At 40.0% G+C, this 27096-nt stretch overlaps 1 protein-coding gene across 4 annotated transcripts; it reads left to right on the top strand.

Annotated features, from left to right (window-relative positions):
- The first annotated feature begins 11655 nt into the window (after positions 1–11655).
- LOC141777647 (ATP-sensitive inward rectifier potassium channel 10-like) lies at positions 11656–26851 on the top strand. 4 transcript variants are annotated; one of them, XM_074652103.1, is made up of 6 exons: positions 11656–11992; positions 19130–19443; positions 21300–21511; positions 21754–21885; positions 22022–22199; positions 24203–25176. In XM_074652103.1, exons 2-6 carry the CDS (start codon positions 19305–19307, stop codon positions 24595–24597), a joined length of 1056 nt encoding a protein of 351 aa, XP_074508204.1. In that variant the 5' UTR covers positions 11656–11992; positions 19130–19304; the 3' UTR covers positions 24598–25176. The 4 variants fall into 4 exon arrangements, with proteins under 4 accessions (XP_074508204.1, XP_074508201.1, XP_074508203.1 ...); XM_074652100.1 differs by having other exon boundaries at positions 11659–11992; positions 19098–19443; positions 24203–26851; XM_074652102.1 differs by lacking the exon at positions 11656–11992 and adding an exon at positions 13928–14085 and having other exon boundaries at positions 24203–26851.
- Positions 26852–27096: the final 245 nt, after the last annotated feature.

Raw genomic sequence — 27096 nt, forward strand, 5'->3', positions numbered from 1 at the left:
TACTTGTAGTGGACGTTTCATAGCATGGTATTGATGCTTTTACTTAGTAAAGGACTTGAATACTTCCTCCAGCACTCATTAAACCGACAAACACATAATTTACAGCACCCTTCGGCGAGTGAGCTTGAATCCCAGAGTGGAATGTGTCCCAGTGTGTATGTGAGCGGCAAAAGTACAGAGAAGCTAACAAGACATGCCATACATGATTACCCCTTCTAGCACTTAAAGACACAATAATTAGATCGTAAGATGCAGTTGAGGGGCCTGAGGGTGCTGCTAGAGAAAAGAGCAGGGTTTCATTAAAACAAAAATGTTTCGCTCCCTTTGGAGTGTGGAAGTGTTCAACAGATTTGTCGTCGGCCTCTTAGGTTATGAGACATACTGAGTGTAGGTTCAATACTGGGCATTGGGTTTGTGCTCATGCATAGCTCGTTCAGTATTTTTTAGCCTGATGGTGGTGCTGGACAAATAGACATGGAAGTTACTAACAACGTCAGGATTTATCCTTTTGAGATCATGAATGTTTGCAGCAAATGACATGGAAATCTGGTGTTCAAAGTATTGATCATGTGGGAATTATGACTGGATGGTGGTGCTGATGAAAGGCTGAAAGGTTTGTCAAAATCACCACGAATCATCCTTCAGATACAATCATCAACCACACTGAATTAAATAGCAATATTTATTGCGATGTCTTAAACTCTTGATCAAAGTTTGGGCATTAAGGCAGACAGACTGTTTTTGGTGAAAGAATATTCACATCATAAGTAAAAAAAAAAGTCCTGCATTCAAAAAGTTGCAAGTATTAGCAGCCAAAAAAAAAAATAAAAAAAAATAAAATGATGCCTGCAGAATGATCATAGCATTATATTATGGATCATTATTAGTGATGCTGGCTGAGTGGAGCTAATTTTAACAGCTTCATATACTGTTTGGTAGTTTAATCTACTCAGTGGAGTATGGTATAAATACCTTAAATCGTATAAGTACAGTACTTGAGTGAATGTTACTAAATGTAATTACTTTTCACCACAGGCATGTACATATACAGTATGTGTGTGTGTGTGTTTTGTTTCGTGTACCTGCTGTGACAGCAGCACAGAGCAGCCAGTGTTCTGGTTACAAACTGTTATGTAACTGCTGATTTGTATTCACACAGTTGTCGGACCCTTTATACTGGAGCGCTAACCAGAGCCTGCTGCTCTCACCCTGCAGCTCTCACCCTGATGCTCTCACCATGCTGCTCTCACCCTGCTGCTCTATCCCTGCACACGATTTAGAGGTGGAAGAGTTTTGCATTGATAAAATAACTAAAACAAAGCACAAGCTTTTGTTTCTTAGCAGTGTGTCATTTCTACATCACTTTGTGGTACAACAGCTCATTTTGCCCTCAGGAAGAAGTTCATGTTTGTCTCCACTGGCCAGCTGTCCTGCTACTAAACTACATCTCCATATACTGTATACTATATTATTACTGTTACTTTATTAGTACAGCTCATACTGCACACTGCAGCTTGCAGTGTCCTAGTGGATCTGAGAAACATCATTCAAACACTCCAGACATCTTTTAAGCCTTTTTTTATCATCTGTTTCATGTTACTTGTACATTCTTATTGCTGTATTTTATTTTATTTCCTTTTCTTTCCTGCACATTGTCCTGCTCTCTGATGATCAGAGGTGGGACCAAGTCATTGTTTTGCAAGTCACAAGTCAAGACAGACAAGTTCTGAGTCAAGTCCCAAATTCTAAACTTTGAGTTTCGAGTCCTAAACAAGTCATATAATGTGCTCTTCACCAAATGTAATGCCATTTTAACAACAGGGTAATATACAGTATATATATATATATATATATATATATAATATATTAAATTTACAAAAATCATGAATGCTTTTTAAAATGTGTATTTATTTGTTAAACAAAGTTTGTTAAAACAAGTGTGCCTGAACTTAATCATAAAAAAAGATCTGGGGAATTAAGTGTTACGGTAAATCGACTTGCCGGAATATAACTTGATTCAGGAAATGAAAGGAAATGAATTAATTCCTGGCATATTTTTTAAATAACATAATCTTTGGGCCTGAGGGAGAGTATCAAGTACTTCCAAATCAAAAGGCTCAAGATCAAGTGAAGTCACGACTCATCGGTTTTAAAGTCCATGCTCCTTTTATTTGGTTTTCGTGTTTTTCTCAGGTCATGCCTGTGATCTTCTGACATCTGATCTAATCAGCTTCAACGCATCTTTGAAATCAACAAGAGTCATAAAATCAGTTTTCTGCAACACTTGAAAAATGGCCCCCAAATAGAAAAAATTAACTTTTTTTCCTTGTTTATATTAAATTTACAAAAATCATGAATGCTTTTTAAACTGGTATTTATTTGTTAAACCAAGTTTGTTAAAACAAGAGTGCCTGAACTGAATCATAAAAAAAGATCTGGGGAATTAAGTGTTACGGTAAATCGACTTGCTGGGAATATAATAACTTGATTCGGGAAATGAAGGGAAATTAATTGATTCCTAGCATATTTTTTAAATAACATAATCTTTGGGCCTGAGGGAGGGTATCAAGTATTTCCAGTCAAAAGGCTCAAGTTCAAGTGAAGTCATGAGTCATCGGTGTTAAAGTCCAAGTGGAGTTGCAAGTACTTTTTGTCAAGTTGAGTCTAAAGTCATCAAATTTGTGACTGGAGTCCACAACTCTGGTAGTAATATACAATATAATTTTGTCGTTATTGCAGTTCCAGTTTTATAATAAGAAATCAAACAGCAGGTTTACATTGTGTCCTGCAGTTTCTAAGCTGCAACCTGACCTAGAAGCCATTTTCATCACCTGTTTATGTGCATGCAGATACAATGGTTGTATCGGTAATTTAACCTTATTGTCAGGAAACAAACTGGGTCATCTTTTTGTGTTGCACCACCTGATCCTCTGACTACAGGCCTATGCATCAAGCTTTTCAATCTGTTTTAAGAATCGTGGCTCTAGAGATGGCACTTTTGGTTGGTCGACGTCCTGTCGTTCCAGATTTAAATATCTCGACAACCATTCAATGGATTGTAATGAAATTTGCTGCCGGAATTCATGGTTCCCAGAGGATGAATCACACTGACTTTGGTGATCCCCTGACGTTCCACCAAGCGTCACCAGCAGGTTAAAATGTCCACGTCAGCCTCAGCCGTGCTTTCAGATAACACGCTAAACATTAGTATGTTCCTATAACATTGTAAATGTTAGCATGTTCCCATAATAAATGCACGTGTTAATATGAGCATTATATATAATATTAAAGTGAGAACTTGAGAGAGAGGTTTTTTGTTTTTTTTCTTCAGTTTCATCTGCTTCAAAATACAGTTTGAGAATAAAAACCAGTCTGTCTTCCAGAGATTAATCTTTAATACTGTGAACAAAGACAAATGACAGTCGCCCGGGGCTCTGCTGTGTTTGAGCTTGAAATCACACGTGGCATCTTCACCAGTATCGCCCTGAGCCTCTCTAAACTGCAATGTTATCTAACAGGGTCCCAGATGGAAATAGCTCTGAATGTGCTGCAGGGATTTGGATAGTATCGACCACACCTATGCAGCATGTTTTGTTAAACATGAGGACATCCCTAAAGATGTGACATGTTGCATGCAGCATTAAGTGGAAAATACAACATACTTTGCTGATTCTGGTCATTTAATTCAGTTCAACAAAAACATTTGAAGTCACTGTTTGTTATTGTTCTTTAAACTAAGTGATCACCATTCAAATCACCAAGCTGCTGCTGCTTCTGAGTGTCTTCAGTTGAATCTGTTGCTGGTTTGAACTGCTTTGTTCAGTTCAGTATAAAACTAAGCCCTTATAAACCCTGTTTATTAGGTTAATAACTCAGCAATACTACGTCTGCAACAGAATCATTGCATTGTTTCTGTGACTTTCATTGTCTTCCAGTAACCTTTTAACCAGAAAGTAACCTATATCAGAGGTGAGCTGTGGTGTTTTCTGACACCAGTGAGGGGCGCTCCAATACAAAGAGCTGCTGATTCAGTCACTGACACTGATGATAGTTCAGTTTGAGGATCTGATCTTAAAGATTAATTTATTTATATGCTGAGCACCTCCAGTTGTCATGTATTTAACACTCATGTATCTAAGACTGAAAGTGAAATAAATAATTGGAAATGCATCTTAGATTAGATTATTTTATTACATATGCACTTGAATTGTTTCTAGATCTGTACAGAACTGCAAAAACAAGACAAAGACACCTATGTTTTGACATTACATGCAGACAAAATAGCTCATTTCAAATGCAAATGTTATAAATGTTATGTTATATAATATTATAGTGCAAATTCTGGGGAGAAACCCCAAATTGGTTGGAAATGTACTCATTGTAGCTTGCATTTGTTTTTGGATAAGAAAATACACATTAAATCCCTTTTTTAAATGAACAAATCTTCATACACATTTGCAGATCTTGCTTTGAGCAGTCATTTATTTGACGTAGTTATTTATTGTTCTCACAACAAATCTGACACTATAATTGTGCGTCTCTTTTCAGGTGAGCAGACTGAAGCTGTGTTCACACGAGAAAGAAGAACAGCCCTCCTGAGAACGTCTGGGAACACATGCACACACACACGCACACACGCACACACGCACACACACACACACACACACACACACACACACACACACACACACACACACACACACACACACACACACACATATACTGTATATATACACAATCAGACAGACACACTAATACACACTGAGGAAGTCCTCCTGCAAATGAAAAAAAAGAAACAAAATTAGTTATCTGTTGCCACCTGCTGGCTGAACTCAACCTTGCAACTGGTTGCAGCCACATTTCCTTTAGATATCAGATCCTTGAGCAGCATCTGCATGCACTCTCATGTTTGTATATTCACATTTTTATTAACATGTAATGTATTTAGCAGCTACTGTTTGTTTGAGTTTCTGAAGAACTCGTGCCAATAATAAACCTCAGTTGTTATTCACTGTAAGCAAAAATAAAAGTGCAATAGTCACTTAAAGGGTTATTACATATTTATTGACTTTTATTAAGTTTTGAAATGGCAACAGATTTTGGCATTACACCGCTGCTATTAAATTTATAACAACAAAATCAACTTTATTTATAGATTTTCAATACAACACAAGGTTGTGCACAAAAACACACATATACAGTATATGATAATAATAATGGTTGTAATGATGATAATCATATTAACAATAACAACGACACACACATACATACATGCATACATGCATACATATATACATACATACATACATACGTACATACATACGTACATACGTACATACATAAATACATACATACATACATACATAAAGTAAAAAATAATAATACCTTTCAGAGAGTATTACAAATAATAATAATCTTAGTGGTCTTAATAGAAGTAAACAAGATAAAGAAAGTTAAGTTGAGACATTGGACAATGAAAAAATAACATATATTATAATAATAATAATAATAATAATAATAATAATTTATTAAAAAATATATCTTTTCTAGATGGAGAACCTTCATACAATCTCTAATCCACTGAAAATGTGATGGTGGTGATGGCTTCAACAGAATTAGCCTGTTTTTGATAAAAGTAAAAAAGTAATATTTTATTGTTTTACAAATGATTATGTATTATCTACTGAATGTTCAATGTGGTGAATGAGAGGCTGATGGATGGCTCATGAGTTAATTACACACTGGATGGTAAAACACAGTGACGAATGAATGAATGAATGAAACAAAGATGCATTCTTGAAAAAAAAAATACTTCTTGAGTCTGTGATTGATGGAAAAATCGCAGCAGGTCTCCGAACTCCCTCTGACCCCATGTCAGTGTTTTCACCTCAAATGGGATACTGAGGCCGCTACAGGAAGGAAGTGAACCAGCGAGCAAAACAGCAAATAAATATGCAAGAGACGGGATAAAGAGCTAGAGGCTGGAAAGAGTTTCTATGGATGAATAAAACGGAGGTAAGTCCACCAACACCACCAGTGACATGAGCCAAAAGCACTTACTGACCCTGACACACAACCACACACACACACACACACACACACACACACACACACACACACACACACACACACACACACACACACACACACCCACACCCACACCCACACCCACACACCGTCCTCTTCCCCTCCCTATTCTGTGAGACATCTTGTAGGAGGAAGTGGTTGACAGCTTCTTTCTCAGGCCCGAGCTTCCTCCATGCAGGTTGCATGTTCCTGTCAAGAGTTGACGTGCTAAGAAATATCTTTGACAGTAACTCTGAGTCAGACACGTACACGCTACAGTGGGACATGTTGAGCTGTTGGAAGATTGATCAACTTCTCCATTATTTGATGACCACAACAACATCATGCTCATGTCTCATGTCAAGCTCCCTGTGTTGACTCACTGTAGACCAAATAAGAAAATTATCACAGTATACTGAAAGCTTTTAGTAATATGTGGCCAAATCTGTGTTTCTACACTGCTGTGTACAGATTTATATCAAAATGTCATCCCTCACTTGAAATAGAAAAAGAAAAATAGATAAATAAAAAACTATTTCAATTGACTAATATTACATTGAAGTACTCGGATCTTTTATTTAAGTACAAGCAGTAATACCACAGTGTAGAAATCCCCAAAGTAAAAGTACTCAACACGCAGAATGGCCCATTTCTACGGCTGTCAATCTATTAAAATACTTAATCGAGATTAATCCCAAATTAAAGATGAAGTAGGCAATTGGAGCAAATATGATTAAAAAAAGTTATTTTTATAAAACGATCGCTATATTGTGACCGTAGTACATGAAACAGGTAACCTGAAAAAAAGCATGTGCCTCTGTGTCCTCCGGTGTCTTCCGTTGCTCCTAACGACATCTGCAAGATTTCACAGACCGGAGGAAAACAAGCAGTCAGAGCTGCTCTGAGGTCCGCTGTCCAGCTGCTGTCAATCACTCGCGAAAACTCGGTCAAACTAGGCAGCGCTGATCAAATATGAATCAATATTATGTTACGTTAATGCCTATTTCTCGCCTCAAATGTTTTCAGAATTATCTTGTAGTGCACTGTTTAGCTGTTCTATGAGAACGTTTGTGACGCGACATGACCGGAGCACAGCCAATAGGAACGCTCTCTCAATAAAATTACCTATGATTAGTCAAAGTCTCCCGTCACGGGCTAGATTTTCTAAAGCCTGAAAACAGAGCCATTAGGAGGACAATAAGTCTAGTTTTCTCTCAGAACACTTGAATTACAATATGCTGAAAGATTATTATGGTATTTTGATAACTTTATTGGTATAGCATCTTTCATACAGGTTCGTACAGTTCAAAGTGCTTCACAGATGACTGATGAACCAAAAATAAGACAGAACAAGCGTGTACTGTGAAAACAACAGAAAAGACAAAACAATTTGATAATTTGAAACCAATTCAATCTCAATCAGCTACAGACATGTGAGGCAATACTACGATAAAGATGTTATTAAATATAATTAAAAGCTATAATAACAGTAATAGTAATAAAAGTGTGAAGTAAAAACCAGATTAATAGAATAGAATACAATTTTACAATTAAATACAATAAAATAAGTGAAGTAAATAATAACCATTCTTAATCAAAGGCCTTGCTGAATAGATAGGTTTTAAGTTTATCTTTAAAAATGTCAACACTTCCAGCACCTCTCAGATCAGACAGGCTGTTCCAGCGGACACATACAAAGTGCTTTAACAAAGGATATGAGAAACAGTAATACAACTTTAGAGGAAAAAGTAAAATCAGATAAAGGATATTGAATAATAAATATAATAATATAATAATATAAATCATACAAGTCAATCTAAAGCGAGATTAAAAAGTGTGTTTTTAGCTGACGGTTAAAAGGAAATACAGAAGTAGTGGTACGGATTACGAGCGGTACTTCATTGCGCAGTTTAGTTGCCATGACCGCCAATGCACAGTCATCCTAGGTGTGCAAATTCAGACCCGAAAGCAAGAAGATTTCTTTGTGTCGACCTTGTGCAGAGTGCACCCTTATACATATGGGCTAAATATGTGTTGTATAAGCTGAACTTGTGTGGTGAGTGGATGCTTTTCAACCACGAGGGCCCTGACACACTGAACTGATGTCGAGTATTGTTGGGCCGTAAATATGCCATGGATGAGCATCTGTCGGCAACCATTACCTGTAGCACTGTGGTCTGTTGGCACCGTTGCCACTACTCAGTTCTTTATAGTTGTTTAGCCTCTTTGTTTTGTTTTGTGTTTCTTTGTAGTTGTTACACATCTCTCTGTGATTTTGAGTCTCTCTGTGGTCATTTTCTGTCTCTTTTTAGTGATTTTGAGCCTCTTTATGGTAATTTTGAGTCTCTTTTTAGTAATTTTGAGCCTCTTTATGGTCATTTTGAGTCTCTTTTTAGTCATTTTAAGCCTCTTTATGGTCATTTTGAGTCTCTTTTTAGTCATTTTGAGTCTCTTTATGGTAATTTTGAGTCTCTTTTTAGTCATTTTGAGTCTCTTTGTGGTCATTTTGAGTCTCTCTGTGGTCATTTTCTGTCTCTTTTTAGTTATTTTGAGCCTCTTTATGGTAATTTTGACTCTCTTTATAGTCATTTTAAGCCTCTTTATGGTCATTTTGAGTCTCTTTGTGGTCATTTTGAGTCTCTTTTTAGTCATTTTGAGCCTCTTTATGGTAATTTTGAGCCTCTTTATGGTCATTTTGAGTCTCTTTGTGGTCATTTTGTGTCTCTTAGTTCTTAAAGAGGGTGTGGATGGGGGCGTTAACCAGGCAGGGTGGCTCTAATGAAAGATGCTATCAAGTTGCATTATGGGAAGTGCAGGCTCTACAGTTTTTGGTGCTTGACTCTAAGGATTAAAAGTCAGGATATTTCAGCCTCTGCTGCTTTGATTTGACTGTTCTTTTTTTTCAATCTGTTGCTCCAACACGTTCTCATCCCAACTCGTCACATACTGACGCTTTGTCAGACCCCTCGGCGTCACTTTTTGGTCGCAGTAAACACATGCTTAACATTGTGAATTAAACAAAAACACTTGCTTAGGTTTAGGCAACAAAACCACTTAGTTAGGTTTAGGAAAACACAACATGGTTGGGCTTAAAACTACTACGTTTGTACAGTGAAAATTTGATTTGACGTTGTGAACGACATAGGACAGGAACGACTAGCTAATTGTCACATGGAGGTGGAACTTAATGCTCAGGACATGAACAGCGGTCTCCTGGATGAAAGCCTTGTGTTGATGGACCCATTCACCTCCCCTGCTGCCCGCCACGTGTGTCTCTTTTGCTCTTTAAACTACGTCACCACAGCACCTTCTCTGAGCATTTACTGTTGGTTTACATTATAGTGTAATGCGTCTCATACCGGTGCTAAAGGGTGCCTTGTGTGTCAGTATCGAACGCTGACGGCTGTGACAAAGCATCATGGTATTTGACGCCCTGGGAATGACAACGGGCTGGTTTCTCACAAGTCCTCCAACTTTATACAAAAACAAGGCTGACTACCCCTTTAATGGTGGCTGTTAACACACCATTTGAGTATGCCGAATCTATATGGCACAGGCAGAGAGAGAGGGAGCGCTGTGATTGGCTGCTGAACCTTGTGGATCAGTTGTTTTATCTTTTTTTTCCTCTGCCTTTTCAGTTGCTATTGCAGCTTTTTTTTGGTATCAAAAATCTCCATCTGCATTAGCATTTAGAATGCTGCAAAGTAAGAAAACACAACCCAGAAACACTGAATAGCACAGACGACCACAGAGACTGTCTCCAGGAGTCACTAAAAAGTCCAGCGTGTTTCTGTATTTAATTGTGTTTTCGTTGTCAAATTGCTGAAGACGTTTTCATGTTGCAGTGTGTTGAGCTCTCATAGTCACCGTATTCAAAGTGGTGTATATATAGAGAGCTGTGGTTTTGGTTGTCTTGCCGTGATGCTGACTCCTCCACTTCCGCTTTTCTTTTCCGGGTATGAGACTACTGTCTGCTTCCCACCACGGTGAGTATTTCCTCGAACTGCAATCAGCTGCAGTCTTTTATAGTATGCCACTTTAACAGACGGCATACGTTGATGCAAAGTGTTAGCCTTGTTCTCAGCTATTTCTTAAAGTAGGCTTGATGTATCAGGGCCCTGAGACGAGAGTAAAGTTCCCCATGTTGACATGCAATGACACACAACCACTCTCATGGGCAGAATATGAGACAGTGGGCCCCTGGACACAGACATGCAAAAGGCCCCTCCACCTCTCCTACACACAGACTTTATAGTTGATAAGCCTCTTTTTGGTGTTGTTTTGTGTCTCTTTGTAGTCATTACGCATCTCTCTGTGATTTTGACTCTCTTTGTGTTTGCTATGTCTATCTTTGTAGTAATTTTTAGTTTCTTTTTGGTCATTTTGAGTTTCTTTAAAGTTGCTATGAGTCTCTTTGTAGTCATTTTAAGTATCTTTGTGGTAATTTTAGTGTCTTTGTGGTCATTTTTAGTGTCTTTGTGGTCATTTTGTGTCTCTTTGTGGTCATTTGTAGTGTCTTTGTGGTCATTTTGAGTCTCAGTTGCTATGAGTCTTTTTGTAGACATTTTGAGTCTCTTTGTGGTCACTTTGTGTCTCTTTTTCTTTTCATATCATGGTGAGTCTCTTTGTGTCTCTTTGCAGCTGTTTTCCATCTCTTTGTAGTTGTTTTGTGTCTCTTTGTAGTAATTTTGAGTCTTTTCCTGGTTGTTACGTGTCTCTTTGAGTGACATTTTGTAGATGAAGGCCAGGGGGGCCCCTGGGCCTGTACCCAGTAGGCCTGCTCACTAATCCAGCTCCAAGGATACTGTTCTGTTACATAATCGCTTCCATAGGTACATGGCTATTTAACAACACAAAAATACCACAAAATATTAAAAAAACACATTTCCTGAACTTTGCATCAGACTCTTCAGCCTATTTGACCAACGGTCCTCATCAGCTCCCTCCACCGCTCCCTCTTTTAATTAAATAATGCTTTGTCACCCTCTCCTGAGGCAGAATTAGGGTCCGTATTCACCTCACGGACGTCCCTCTTTATGTGTTTGAGCTTAACAGGACGCTCCGTACAGACGCTCTTGGACACAGCAAACGCTGGGCATAGAAGTTATGAATAGGGGGCTCTGTGGTGCCCCTAAAAGAGTGTTTCTGTGTGTTTCTGTGTGTTTCTCTGTGTGTGTGTGTGTGTGTGTGTGTGTGTGTGTGTGCGTGTGTGTGTGTGTGTGCTGCAGGGGGTGGTCTATTGGGGCCGTTTGTTTTTGGCGTGTGCACGTGTGCCAGAGTGCATTTGTGGAGAATGTGCATGTGAGGCCCCAAACATGTGCATCTATCTGTGTGTATGTGCTTGTGTTTCTGTGCACATCTTTGGACATTGTGCATTTAGTTGGGAGGTGAGAGAGTGACGCAACAACAAATACAACAAAACAAGATTGAAAAATAAGTTGTATTTTGAATTCTTTCAGCCCACTTTTCCAGAGCACAGTATAATACATTTGTGGTCCCTTGTGTTATTCTGATCCCGAATTGAGACTGGGGGGGAGTGGCGATCAATTATTACAGCAATTACACAGACGTGAGGAGGACACAACCAGGAATTCAGGGAGAGAGAGACAGAGCAAAGAGTAAAAGAGAGAGAGAGATGCCTCTTATAAAGCCAAGTTCTGTCTCTTTGGGAAGAATTTGCGAGCAGTGAGACCGGGCTTTGGGTCAGAAACAGGAGCCCAACGATCCAATGACTGTCTCAATAAATACTCCTCAGTGTCGTGGGACGCAGGCTGCTGAAGTTACTCCTCCTGCAGAATTACACTCCCAGTTGTGTCGTGTGAGCGTGCGTATGACAACAAAGCAGACATGTGGACGAAACGCTGAGGCTCCGGGCTCCTAACGCCTCTCTGCACGGGTCAATTAGATTGCAATCCCAGCTGTAAAGGTAAGCAAATGAATTTCACCGAGAGAACAATGAACATATTTAAGAAATAAATAAAGAATTTTGCATGGCAACAAAATATATTTGTTTCTTAAATAAAAAGAAAAGAATCTTTCTTATACAGTTAGGGTGAATTTCTTTGTTCCTACCTGGATAATGACTCTTCCAGGTAGGAAATGTGCACATTGTAGTACAGATTTACTACATTCACTGGTTTGTTAATTCATGTTATTTTTTTATTAACTAATATGTATTTATTTTTCATTATTTCCACTGATAATTGCAATATTTCACTGGTAAAAAATAGGAAACAATGGCAAAATATTTTATAAAATTATCTTAAAAATAGGAATTTCTAATTTCTAATTTGGCCAAATGTTTGAGTTTTGATTTAATGTGAAATCACTTATAAGTTCACAGAGGCCACATTACTCAGAACTGACCAACTCTTAACTGTGGAGGGATAAAGTTAATTTTTATAGGCTGATCAAAATCTCTAAAAAGCTAATAAAGCTAATTACATGACAGTAAGTAGCATCAAAATGATGCAAACTACATGAAATTTAGGTAATGATAAAAACAGATACTGGTTGTTTTCCTGATGATGACCACTGACTTGTTCACAGTTCAAAGCTCATAGTTTACCTGTTTATTTACAGCCGCATTAGGAACTGTGGCGAGTTTGAAGCTGTCCTCTTAATATTCCTCAGATGTTATTTGCACATCAGAGATGAAAACTAAAATATCTTATCAGTTGTTCACATCCAATCAGAGCATCAGATTTCACAAATACCGTCTGTTATTTTTTAATCCGTAGTTGTGAAATACACTTACAATATTTATTCTCCAAATGCAGCAAATAAAAGAGAATAAAGCTTTAAAAGTTATTAATTAAAAATGGAAATTTGAGTTGAAATCAGTTCACAACACGAGTCAAATGAGGTCAATGGTTAGTTAGCGCTGACATTTATATAGTGCTCAGTTTAGCGCTCTCATTGTGTGGTTTGCTGCAATATAGTATGAGTCAAAAAGTGGGAAACTATGACCAAAAATAAACAAAAAATTGTATTTCTGAGATGCCGGAGGAGCACAATGGAAATAACTCATTGGGCTTAATTCTGTTTTTATCCCCAATGATTGTGTGCAGAGTTAGTGTCTTCAGATTAAATCAATAAATCAATCAAGGTGTGAATTATGCTTCCTTATGAACCCTGTACTTTCTTAACTTTTATTAATTTCTTTGAAATTTTGTTGGCAAGTCAAGTTTACCTTCACTACATCCTCAGAGGGAAACAAGGAGATGAAGAGCACAAAGGAGTAATTTTCTGTTTAACAAATGTTTACACATTAAGTGACAGAGATTGGGAAATTAGTCTTTCTTTTCTAACAAGTCCCATCTAATTTTGGTGCCTCGTGCGATTCTGTTAATAAAATGAAATTATTTGAAGTAAAAGAAGGGAAGAAAGAGATGGAAGTGAAACAAACTGAGGGGGGAGAGAAAGAAAAAGTGTGTGTGTGTGAGGGGGAGAGAGAGAGGGAGAGATGAAGGGGGATTACTCTCACTCCAGAATACTAACGAGGGCCTTTTGTCACAGATCTCTTTCTCTCTCTCTTCCTCTCTTCCGTTCTCTCGTTTTTCCTTTCACTCATCTCACACACATATAATTGCTTTTTCAAATAATTGCACACAAACACACATACATGAGTACAAAATCACACATGTACGCCTACAGTCACACACATATACGCAGAAATACACATGCGATTGCAATCCCACTCTCACATAATCACACACACACACATACATACACACACATGGATGGGCACAGAGTCGTTTTTGTCAATGGTAGCTTTTGTTTCTTTTATCTCAGCTCCTAACAAAGCATTCCTGTGTACACAGAAGAGAGAGAGAGAAGGAAGGAGAGAGAAAGAGGAAAGTAGAGAAAGAGAGAGGGAGATCAGGAAAACATTCAGCGCCCCTTTGTTTGGCAAAAGAAAAAGTTTTGATTCAGTTTTTGGACTCGGTTCAGTGAGGCAGGGCAGTACAGTAAAAGTTGTCGCGTTGCCATGGAGATGGAATACATCCTACTGGAGAGGTTGGTCAAAAATATTTCCCTCTTTTCACTATCGTTTACTCCCATTTGCTCTTTTAGTTATGTGATCGCTGGGACATGTGAGTGTGTTGGAGTGTCAGGAGAAGATTGGGTGAGAAGGCGACGTGATGCCGAGTTGAAAGAATGAAGCTTCTGAGGGGCTCACCCTCGTGTAAACACAAAAGTGTGATGTAATTAAAGCTGATTGGTTATGTAATCCATGCTCAGCATTGCATAGAAAAGCTACTTTGATCTACACTGTATGGCCACAAGTATATGGACACTGGTGTCTTTGGTCCAGGGCTGTTTTTCATAGTTTGCGTTGAGTTGTTTTTAACCAAATAAGGACATCTGAATAATGTTTTTACCTTTATGCATAAACGAGGTCCATAAAGAAAAGTTTGCTTTGAGTGGTCTGCAAAGATCATTGATCTCAACCCCATCCGACACCTTTGGGATGAACTGAAATGTGTGTGCCTTAATGGTGGAAAGTATTTAAGTTTAAGTTTAAGTTTTTTTTTATTTTTTTTATTTAAAGTATATTTACTTGTGACAAAAAAGCAGCGTCTTGTTGGGACCCCTTGTCACATTTCAGATGCTTATGAGTTATTAGAGGCGTCTCACCAAAGACAGATTTCCCCTTCTCAAACTTCTGAGGTGTTTTCATTTAAATATTTTCTTAAGCCAAAAGAAATTATCCAATATTTCACAAATAAAACAAAGATTAGAGAAAAGTCCCAAAAAATTATATAAATTTGTGCAGCTGTACTTTGTTTTTTCTTTTTTCCCAATCCATTCACTATCTCACTGGACTATACTGCTACTTAAAGGTGCTCAATAAAATATATATAGCAGCAAATAACTATTGTCTATGTAAAGATATAGAGGAGAAATGTCTACCTGAGCAGAGAATGTGTGTGTCGTAATCAGAGCTTCTCCTTGTTTTGTTGACATATCCGACATATAAATCAATAACGGGGGACATTTTTTCTGCAGAAGTACGTTGATACTTTAACGGTCCAGTATGTGGGATCTGCGGTGTCTAGCGGTGAGGCGAGGAGATTGCAAGAAATTGAAGCTTCTCCCGTGTGCTAAGAGTGTTGGAGAGCTACGGTGGCCGACCCGAAAATGCAAATAGCCCTCTCTAGAGCCAGTTGGAGCAGAGCCAGTGCGTAGAGTGTGTGGATGTGGGAAGTGAGTGGTGAAGCAAGAGAGAGAGCGGCGGCGACGGTAGCGAGAAACGTAATCGAATCCGGCCCAAGCAGGAAAAGTTAACAGAGTTTGGTTTGTCCGTTCTGGGCTACTGTAGAAACATGGTGGCCGGCTCCGTGAAGAGGACCCGCTCCCTATGTAGATATAAATGGCTCATTCTTAGGTAACGAAAAAAACACAACGATTCTTATTATCAGGTGAGTATACACTAAAAAAAACGTACTTATTAATATTATATTCCATTTCTGCCAATAAATCCTCCCAAATGTTACACACTGGTCCTTTAAGTACTGTACATTTAACTGATTATAATTTTGTACTTTTACTTAGGTAAGATTTTGAATGCGGAACTTTTGCTTATAATGGAAGTTTTTTTTTTTTTACATTATTCTAGTGGTACTTGCACATTGAGTAAAGAATCTGAGCCGGCGCAAAGCCTGAAACCAGTAGAGAGGAGGCTGGAATAAGATATTCAGCAATCACATATAAGTGTAATGTCAGGGTGTCCATATACTTTTGTCCATATAGTGCATTCTTAACAACTTGTTTATCTGTTGGAATTGTATGTTCTGCATTAAAGTGTGTGCGAGAAACAGAGAGACTTCGGAGGATCCAGAGTATAAAGCAGCAAAAAACACCTGAGAGAAAGATTGCAAAAGGACCCCTGTGTCCGGCTGAAACAAAGTCTTGATCCGGGCATCCAGGAAGCCAATCTTTGGCCCTTTTCCTACCAAACTCTTACCGCCGTCTCCAGTTACCTGTCAGAAGTTCACTCTTTGTCCATTAAAGGCCTCTCTGGTTAGAATCAATAGTAAAGCCTTGAAAAAAACGTTATCTAGATAAACTTTTGGACAAAGATGTTTTACCTTAATTGATTCATTCAAGTGTCTCCTCTCCTCCAGCTGACAAATGAGACTCTGTGAGGAGGGTTTGTTGGGTCAATGCAGTACAACTTCGTCCTAATTCTCTTCTTTTCTCTTTCCTCTTCCTTATCGTCCTCTCATGTGGGTTATCCTTGCTCCACTGGCCGACATGATTTGTTGGACGTAAGTGAGTGTGTCAGATGTTTTCGGGATACAGTAACTGTCTGTTTGTGTGTGACAGGGCTGGGCTGCATCTGAATGTCCTGACAAGGGCACACATTCATGCAAACATCACACGGTGTAAAGCTTTAAAAACACACATGTTACTGTGGGAATATTTGCGGTTAATTTTCCCAACATTAACACAATAATACATGAGGTTTGGAGCTCAGAATCAGCCCTGTAGATATCACAAATGCGCTTCAAAAATGTCCATCTTATCAAATGATTTCTGCTTGTAATAGAAGTTCCCCTGTCTGTCCAAATATGGCATTAAAGATCGCAAAGATATCAGCTGAACAGGAACTGTTTTTTGCGGGTGTTCACACTTCTCAAAGTTCTCATCAAGTACTTTTTTGTGTTGTAATCGACACCTAACAATAATCTGCAGACACGCAGATGTGAGTGGCTGTAATTGTAAAAAAAACTAATTGTAAGTTGAATACAAGTTTGGGTGCAATGTTATTGTTTAATTAATTAATTTAAGGCCCTATTATGCTTATTTTCAGGTGCATACTTGTATTTGGGGTTTCTACATGCTTTAATATTCAAAAAATGCTTTATTTTTGTCATACTGGCTGTGCTGCAGTACCTCTTTTCACCCTCTGTCTGAAAAGCCCAGTCTGCTCTGATTGGTCAGCGGTCCCACTCTGTTGTGATTGGTCAACTGAACCAAACTCTTCGGACTCCGCTCCAGCTCCAGCTCTGCTCTAACTAGCTTTGTTTGAGGGTGTGCAAAACTAGCTGCTAGGCAAAGTGTGTTACTTGGTGACATCATCGCGTTACAGAAGAAAAGGCGGGATTTCAACGAGGCGTTTCAGGCAGTTCAGGAGCAGTGTTTCTGTGGGGGAGAGTAACTCCCTTTGGCGTGGACTTTGTAACTTTGCAGACCTTTTACATGCACAAAAATCTATATAACAAAGGGAAAGGGAAAAAAACCAAAAACATAACAGGTCCCCTTTAACCATTAAAGTCAAAGAAATGCAAAGATGCTAGTGGTTGTCATGCTAACAGGCTCACAGTGACGATGGCAGATGTTTAGCAGGTTGTAATGTTGACCAAGTTCACCATCTTAATTCAACCTGTCAGCAAGCTAACATTTGCTAATTAGCACTAAAAACAAAGTACAGCTGAGGCTGATGGGAATGTTGTATTTAACAAAGTATAAATATTAGTCAAATTTAACTTTCAACCTGAAGATGGCGCTAGAGGAAAAATGAGGGGATCACTGAAGTCATTAGGATTCAGCATCTGGGGACCATAAATGTCTGTACAAAATTTCATGGCAATCCATCTAATAGTTGTCAAGATATTTGACTGGAGCAACATGGTGGCCTGACCAGCTGTCTACTAGTGGCTAAAAACCTTTTCAATTCTTTTAAACTTCTTCAATGATATATTTGAACAGACAATAAGCCACGCATATCATTCAGGTCAGACTCATACCATTTCTTTTCTTGTCTCACCTCAGTGTTTCACTATGACTGCTCTCTCATCTTGTGTGGTTTGGTTTGCAAACGGGTGATTCACAGTGTACAACGTGGCTCTGAGAAACTGGCAGGAAAATGTACTATAAGGCTCTACAGCCTCTCTTTTTATTTTTATAAATCTCTCTTGCCTCCAACCTACTTAATCAAATTACGTGAATACTAGTCTATAACATACCCGAAAAAGAAAAAAACAAGCCTTGTCATTAGCTGCATATTCTAAAGAAACAGTGGTTCATACAAGCGGCAGTTGCTTCACATTTGTGTTGCACAGCAAGGAAACAGCTTAAGGTGTTGAAACCAACAAGGTAATGCATCTTCTTCCTCTAACAGCTGTTAGCGTTGTCGAAATAACCACAGACTTTTCCTAACCCTAACAAAGTCATTTTGTTGCCTAAACTGGTACTGCATTTTAGGGGGTTGTACAGGCGCTCTGATCGCTTGTGTTGCTGGACATTCGTAGGAGAACGCACAAAAAATGACAATAACTTTTCGTAAGATATCATACGAACTGTTGTGTACTAGGGTTGAATACACAGGAAATACTTTGCAAAATCTACTCCCCATTCTCAGGGAAAATACTTTTTAGCATGTCTCTTTAGATTCTTCCAAATCGAGTCTGAAGCAATCGTATGTGTGGCTCGGGTCCAATTGATGAGATTGGAGTCCACTCCTCTGCATTTAAGTATACAGTATAATTGATGCTTGGCAATGTGGTGATCTTAGAAAACTCCCAGTACAGTTCCACCAAATTTTAAAAACACTTGCATGAGTGTGCTGGGCCTTTCAGTTTTGTTTTGACTTGTTTTGCTGATAAAATCTGTAGTCTCCTGCTTTATAATTCAAAGTAACAGTTTGATGTTAACTTGTCTGCTAGTTGCAGGTTTGGTTTCAAGTATTATGAGGCTCACTTGAGATGAATTCCCCGTGAGAATGAGAGCAGGTGGCTGCAGGGGAAGTTACCAAAAGTAACTGTCATCATGGGCAGTTTCTATATTTCCCCACATGCAACAGGAAGTCAATCTTTATCAGATTTTGAGCTGCTTATGTTGTGAATACTGTAAGATATTAAAGAGATGTTAATCAATCCTCCCAACCTCTTTCAGTAAACTAAGACCTCCCAGTCCACCCCAAACTAATCTCAAATGACCCTATTAACAGCACTGACCAGTTAACAAGTTAATCAGAGAAACAATTTAACTCTTTTTAACTCTCTTTCTTTGTTATTCACCAGATGACATCCGCCACACCCCCTTCCTCTCGCAGCTCCTCCCCTCAGAAGGTGTGCCACTCCCAGACACAGACAGATGTTTTAAAGCCTTTACTGGGAGGTGGCGTATCTGGCGGGGGCGGGACTCTGAGGAAGAGGAGGCGTGTCCTGTCCAAAGATGGCCGTAGCAACGTGCGCATCGAGCACGTCAGCGGGCGGAGTGCTCTATACATGCGTGACCTCTGGACAACATTTCTGGACATGCAGTGGCGCTACAAGTTATTCCTGTTCACGGCCACGTTTGCGGGGACCTGGTTCCTGTTCGGGGTGCTGTGGTATCTGATGGCACTGGTGCATGGAGACCTACTTGGTGAGAGTGGGGGGGGGGGTCGTCGGTTTACAGGTCATACTGTAGGTTAACAGGTAGTTTAATGTGTATCTCCAGAATAACATGTTGGGGTCGCTCTAGATGATCCACAGACCTCGCTGTGAACCATTGGACCTATGTCTTCAGTAGAAAGGAGTTCCAATGAAAACCTACAGCAAGCATTATCCCTGATCACCAACCCATTCTCACTCCCAACTCGTCAAATACCGCCGTTTGGTCGGTGCCCCTCGGCATCGGAAACCGACGCACGGAGGCACCCTTTAGCAACAGTATGTGACGAACCGGGCTTTCAACTAACTTCAATGATTACCCACAAACGGCGTTATTTGACGGTCGGAGCAGGTGACGTAGTAATAATAGCATGAGAGTCCATTCAGGGTGGGTGGGAGGTGAGGTGGATGGGTCAAACAAACACAAGATTCTCAACCAGGAGACCGGTGTTTGTGTCCCGTGTGACAATTAAAGTAACAGTCAGTCGTTAGTCACGTGACTCGTCAGTATTGTCAGTCACGTAAGGTGCTAGTCCGTGAAGTTAAAGTCAACCATGACGTTTCCCAACCCTACCTAAGTGGTTGTGTTGCCTAAACCTAATTTCCTGTGAAACGGAACTTTATTTTGAAAGGACACTATGCATGTAACGAGCATATATTTACACGCCATGACTGGTTCGTCCAAAAGTAACGCAAGAGGGGTACCCCCGTGTGTCGGTCTCAGATGCCGGGGGGCACTGACCAAGCGGCGGTATTTGACGAGTTGGGAGTGAGAATGAGTTGGAATCACCATCACAGTGTTTTTGCAATTGCCTTTTGAGTTTTTAAAATGTTTGAGTTTTTAATGCTTTGAGCAGCATAAACCCTCACCGTACTGGGGTCAAAACAGAAACCTCAATGATATCTCAAAACCTCAGCAATAAAAACTAAACATTTGCATCAGTTTCAGTAAAAATGTGGCTGAATAGACCCTTTAACTGAGTCAGACAGGGGCGCAATTACAAAAAGATGATGTCACGTACTTCCATTCACCAATCAGGATTTAGCAACATTTGAATCAGACTCTGATGACAGTTGGTAGGTAGGTTGATCACTGTCAGTCTAATCTGATCAAACCAGGCCCACACAGTCCTGATAAAGCCAAAATCTTTTGCCTGATGACTTCTTTACAAACCTCTGTTCATGTGAATTTAGACAATGTGGCATAAGAAAGTCAAATAAACACCTCCAGCATAGTTCACACCAAAAAAAAAGTGAACACCGTTGACTATAAGTGAGAATTTGACAACTAATAGCGTGGTGTGATGGTGTAGAGTGTCGTACAAGTCTTACAGGGTTGACTGGAAACAGTGAAATGGCTGTCTTAAAGCAAACATCTCTACACCCATGTATACACTTTCATTGGTGGTGAGCGTTATTTCTAGCAGTGCTGTATAGACATGAAGATGTTGGCGTTTATTGTATTTCCTGCACAACATCTTCAGCTAAAACTAACCCTGATAAAATTAAACATTAGTGCTGGCAGGAAATGATTTCATATCTTCAATAAGACACCTGCTCTCCCCCACTTCCTTTAATGTCACTCAACGTTCTCTCAACTGAGTGTTGTATAAAAGTGATATAAAGTCCTGTGTAATGTTGCATATCAATAGTATATTTTCAAGGTAGACACTTATTATATTCTGCCCTGGAAATATTTTGTTTTTGAGAGATTACAACGACCATCACCCCATAACAAAGTGTACAGAAGTAAAATAAAAAAGACAATAGCACACAAATGTATCTGTTATGGTAACATAAGACATCTTAAATGAACTTTTTTTTGCCTTTTCAACCATGTCCCTCCAGAGTTCGACCCTCCGTCAAACCACACACCCTGTGTGATGCAGATGCAGACCTTGACAGGGGCTTTCCTCTTCTCCCTGGAGACCCAGACAACCATTGGTTATGGTTTCCGCTGCATCACAGAGGAATGTCCAGCTGCCATCATCCTCCTCATCGTCCAGCTCGTCATCACCATGCTGATGGAGATCTTCATCACTGGTACCTTCCTGGCCAAGGTATCCAATTCATAAAACATCCAGCTGCAAAGAGAGATACAGTGAAAAGAGATAATCTCTTCATACATACAGTAGATCCACATAGATACATGATGTGTGCTCTCCTACTTTTGAAGCACAACTGCATGCAATTCCTTGCACTGTGCATTCATCTGTCCCTATGTTGAGTGTGAGACTCTTATATGAGTCTTATCAAGGATTATCAGACTGAAACCAGACCTGATTGAGCTTTCTCTGCTCAGGTTGCTCGGCCGAAGAAACGTGGTGAGACAGTGAAGTTTAGCCAGCATGCTGTGGTGTCGACCCACGAAGGACGACCCTGCTTGATGATCAGGGTAGCCAACATGCGCAAGAGTCTCCTGATTGGGTGTCAGGTAAGTGTGTGAGAGAGAGTATAGATTATCAGATATTTCAAACATTTCTGCAAATTCTCCCAGTTCTGTATAGACGTTATGTGCAATTTGTCAAACTGTGACCCAACTTGTGCACCTAATCCCTCCTTTCCCCCAGGTGAGTGGAAAACTGCTCCAGACCTCTCTGACCAAGGAAGGCGAGACTGTTCGTCTGGACCAGAGGAATGTGCCGTTCCAAGTGGACATGTCCAGTGACAGCCCCTTCCTCATCCTGCCCCTCACCTTCTACCATATCATCGATGACAACAGCCCGCTGCGAGCCTGGGCTGCCAAGGGTAAGTTTGATGGTGGGATGGTGAGATGATGGAGAGAGGAGATTTGGTGGGTGGTGGTAATTTTTAACAGAGGCGACGGGTTTAGGCAATTATCCGTCTGCTACTTCAGCACCACAGACATAGCGCCATTGATTTATCAATAGAGTGGTGCAGGAATGATTCCTAAAACCCGGAAACACTTCCGGTTCCCTCGTCAATGGGTTTTTTGAATGGGATTTTGGTTAGATGCCTTAAATAAGGTCTGTGGTTAACACAAGCTGAAGAGATTTTAACATTTTGTTCTACGACATAAAATACATTGTGAATTTTGAAGCTTTTATGTGTCTTTAAAAAGGCGGTTGCTAACAAGTGGCTAATGAGACTACAAAACGTCATCACGTCGAACATTACTCTGTCTTTACCTTAGTGGTGGTGACGTGAAGTCATGCGACCGTGGTGTAGTTTGTTTATAGCCTAACCTTAGCTTTTTACTTCTGTGATTGCATATTACGCTTCAAAAATCATAAAAGTGGTGTTCATTTGTGAAGATTATCTTGTGGAACAAAATGTGTGAGTATCATAAATATTTGTTTGCTTCAGAGCTTATTTTCTGCAGTAATTCAAAATATAGTGGCAAAATCCCATTGGCTTTTCACTGAGGTAACCAGGGCGATGCTAACTTCCTGGTTGGCCTACAAAAGTATACGTCATACCTGCAGCAGTCTATATACAGCACAGTTAGGCTACTGATATTTCAGAACACTGGTCTGGGCCACAGATTCTAACTTGCACAAACCTCATAAAGGAACAGTGAGTGAGGCAGACTGGACAATCATATTAAACTAAACAACCCCTCTGCCCCTGCACTCTCTCTGCTACTAGGAGATGGAGAAGGGGGGGTGGCAGGCATGCATTTTGGTCATTCAAAATGAGATACACAGCCCTCCTGTATTTCTGGGTGGCCATCAAACGGCAACAAGGATGAAGGGTAACTAATATAAACCTGCTTTCTGCTAGCTACGGCAATGTTTCGGCATAGAAATTTTAGATTCTTAGTAATGAAATCTGAAGTAGAAGGAGTTTTTTACTGAGAAATCGTGTGGCAAGAAGGTAAGCTGTATACCAGACATAAACTTCCTGTTTTTAGTGGTTGGTGAGCTCAGATGGTGTGAACTACATGCTTGATAAGCAAGCTGAGAGGATTTCCATTTGTGATAATACCTTTCTGAAATGAATGTGGGTAATTACAGTGTGTGTGTATCGTTTTACCTTCCAACCTTTGTTCCTCTATTCCCTTCTCTAGGTGCTCTTTCTTGTTTCCTTATTTCGTTACCATTCTTGCCCATTTTTTTATTAGCCATCAGACGTCTTCCCCTCCTTTTGATGGTGCATTGCTTTAGACCATTTCACAGTTGTGTCCCAGTTTATTTGCTGTTGCACAAGAAGTAAACATAGACCCAAGCTGTTGCCTAGCAATGCAATTCTGTTGAAACAATCGATATTTCTTGGCGCACTACCTCCATAAACAGTTCATCAGTGCAATAATGGGAAGCCATTGGCAGGTTTGCATCACCTGCGTGTGCATACTGTACATGTGCATCCTCATTCACAAGATACAAACAACCCGCTCATAACAACATTATACTCTATAGCACTACTAGTGGTAAAAAATGCCACAATGTGCCTTTAAGTTTTTGTGCCTCTTCTTTTTACACCTCTCTGTAACGCTTAATTCACACGAGAGCAGTGGTGAAGTGCGGCCTGCGGCGAGCTGCCATGCAATGTCTATGGAAAGTTGCGGGCTCACTCCCAAGCTTAGCGAGCTGCGACCGTTTGATTCTGCAGCGATGTGTGGGCCAAACTAAAAGTTGGGAAACGTTTAATTTTAGAGTCAGAGTCCTGTGACTCCTGTGAAATGTTGACATATCTTACAAAGAATTTCTTCCCGCATGAAACACATGAAAACGCCTCCAGAAAAATGTAATTATTACTACGAGCAAATTCTGCTCCTCTACTTCCACCAGGTGGGGGCTGGACAGATCCAGAGTTGGCAGACTTCGAGCTGCTGGTGATCATGAGTGCCACAGTTGAGCCGACCTCCGCCACCTGCCAGGTCCGCACCTCCTACCTGCCGGATGAGATCCTCTGGGGCTATGAGTTTCCGCCTGTAGTCTCCCTTTCCCCATCGGGCAAATACGTAGCGGACTTCTCCTTCTTCGACAAAGTGGCCAAGACTAAGACCACGCCCATCTTCAAACCATCCAGCCCCCAGCATGTTTACCAGAGCAACGGGGGTGGGACTGTGCCTGAGGTGTCCGATCCAGAGAAGATCCGTCTGGAGCAGAGCTACAGGGAGAGAGGGGAGGAACGAGGCCGGGTCAGAGACACTCCTCTCAGTGTTCGCATCAGCAACGTGTGAACGGATGAAATGGTTGAGAAGGGAGCGTCTCATAGAGAGCAACACGCAGGAGACTTCCGAACACAATGTCAATAACAAATCAATGAACATCGTATCAAAACAGCTCGGGAGACGGATTTTTAGACTGTTTTGATCTTCTGAAAGATATCTAGGTCCCAGTAGCTCCAGATGATGCAGAAAGGAAATATGGAAGACTGTGGACTTCTGTATGGTCAACTTCAAGTTGGTCATACGTTTGCTGGGATAATACATGCTGGTATGACTGTATTCAGATGACGGCATAACACATTGCCTAACTGCAGCTACTACTTACATTTTTGTGTGGCGAGTGCACATGCACCTCACATATACACTTTTATAACCAAGAAAATAACAGGTTGGATTATTTATTCACACAGAAAGAAAAAAACATAAATACAAAGATATAAAACAAAACTAAACAAGCAGTGGAGACGATGGAAACCCCAGTTGTCTTGTTTGGGTGCTCCTCCGCTTACTAAATGTCAAATTGCAGTATGGGTGTTTTTTTTTCCAATGACAAGGTTGGACGAGTACAGGGGGTGGTAAGGTTAGTGTGATAGGGGGGCTGGCAGAGTAAACTTTCTATACTTCCTCTAAATGTGTTTGATTAATTTATAAAACTCCTACGACTGACATGACATTTGCTTTTATTTCTGTAAAAACTCCAATGAGTAATGCTAAGCCAGTTCTCATAAAGCTCACAAAAACCCCCACCGCAACACTCTCATGATATTTTTACATTTCCTGTTGTAAAACGAAAGTACTCGCGTTAAAGACACAGATGACAGTTATGTGTATTGTACATGGCAATGCGCTGTAACATATGATAGGTAAAGCACTTTCTTAAACTAATGTAGCACTACAACTGGAATGTAGACACTTCAGATTGAATATATTGTGTTAAAGGTGCTCTATACTGTCTATTGATGATGTGGGCATACATTTTTTTTCCAGTTATGTATCGCTGTTATTGACAGAACGTTAGCACTTTATGTAAGTACATGATGTACATTTGCACCTTAGCAGGATTAGCTGCCTTACCTTAGGAAGATATGATTTTTGATACTACTAAAAGCACTTAAACATTGAATATCACTGAATTTGAAGCAGTTATAGACTTTAAAGGACCAGTGTGTAACAATTAGGGGGATCTATTGGCAGAAATGGAATATTATATTAATAAGTACGTTTTCTTTAGTGTATAATCACCTGCAAATAAGACTCGTTGTGTTTTTGTTAGCTTAGAGTGAGCCGTTTATGTCTACATAGGGAGTGGGTCCTCTCCACGGAGCCCGCCATGTTGCACCGCCATATTTTTACAGTAGCCCAGAACGGACAGAGCAAAAACGGTTGACGTTTCCTTCTTGGGCCGTAGTCGATAATGTTACTCGCTGCGGCTGTCGCCGCCGCTCTCGCCGCCGCTCTCGCCGCCGCTCTCGCCGCCGCTCTCGCTCTCTTGCTTCACCACTCACTTCACACGTACACACTCTACGTACTGTCTCTGCTCTAAATGACCTACGCTACTCTTACAACTACTGGCTCTAGATTGGGCCATTCTCGTTTTCACGTCGGCCATCGTAGTTCATCTACACGCTTGGCACAAGGGAGAGGCTTCAGTTGGTTGCAATCTGCAACCTCATTGCTAGATACTGCCAAATCCTACACACTGCCCCTTTAATACAGATGCTTCTTTTCTTCAAAGCTAATTGGAATTGCAGTTTCTCTGTCTCAGTGGCTTTAAGCAAACTGACTGCTACAAATGAGATAATGTTTCATTACAAACAGCTGCTACATGGATGCAAAAGGCCATCAGGTTATTGTGGGTTACAAATGTTACTGTAGGATACTCAAGGAAGCTCTCCTTTCTGTGTAAAGTAGGAGCCTTCTGTACGTCCATGTGAGTTACTAACATTTTCAAACTAACAACGAACATTTTATGGAAGCCCCTTTTATTTTTCAGCCTAGGCAACAAGGACATGAGGCGGACCACCTGAGGTGAGTGCTGAGAATGTGAAAGTAATCTTGTAAGTCACTGATAATGATTCTGTTCTGATGGAAATGTGAAGCAAGGATGAGTATGATGGATATGAATGTGTTGGAAATTGTATGTATTTGTAACATTTTCTTGAATTAACATCAAGCTCTGGAATGTTAATCAGGTGGAGAGATCCAATGAGACACATCTCTCTAAAAAAGGGGTTTAATAAAGCTGATTATGAGTTATTAAAGGCCATATTTTGTTTCATGTCTTGTACAGGCGGTTACAGTAGACAAAGCAGCAGTTGAAGCTGACGGAAGTTGTGTGACAAGGCATATCTTAGCTCGATTGTCAAATATGAGAGCCATGGATGTAAAACCACAGTTGACTAAAAACCCTTTGGACACATACCGGTTTCATTTGTGTTGCTCAAAGAATTGAAGAATTTTTTTAAAGGAATGGGAATATTTGTAACTATCGTGACAACAAAAACCAGTCCA

This window comes from Sebastes fasciatus, chromosome 11 (genome assembly GCF_043250625.1).
Source record: "Sebastes fasciatus isolate fSebFas1 chromosome 11, fSebFas1.pri, whole genome shotgun sequence".
NCBI classification, from domain to species: domain Eukaryota; kingdom Metazoa; phylum Chordata; class Actinopteri; order Perciformes; family Sebastidae; genus Sebastes; species Sebastes fasciatus.

Coding starts and splice junctions, on each gene's coding strand:
- LOC141777647 (XM_074652100.1), top strand. CDS start 19,098: ATGACATCCGCCACACCCCCTTCCTCTCGCAGCTCCTCCCCTCAGAAG. Junction 19,444..21,299: donor GGTGCATGGAGACCTACTTG/GTGAGAGTGGGG, acceptor ATGTCCCTCCAG/AGTTCGACCCTCCGTCAAAC. Junction 21,512..21,753: donor CTGGTACCTTCCTGGCCAAG/GTATCCAATTCA, acceptor TTCTCTGCTCAG/GTTGCTCGGCCGAAGAAACG.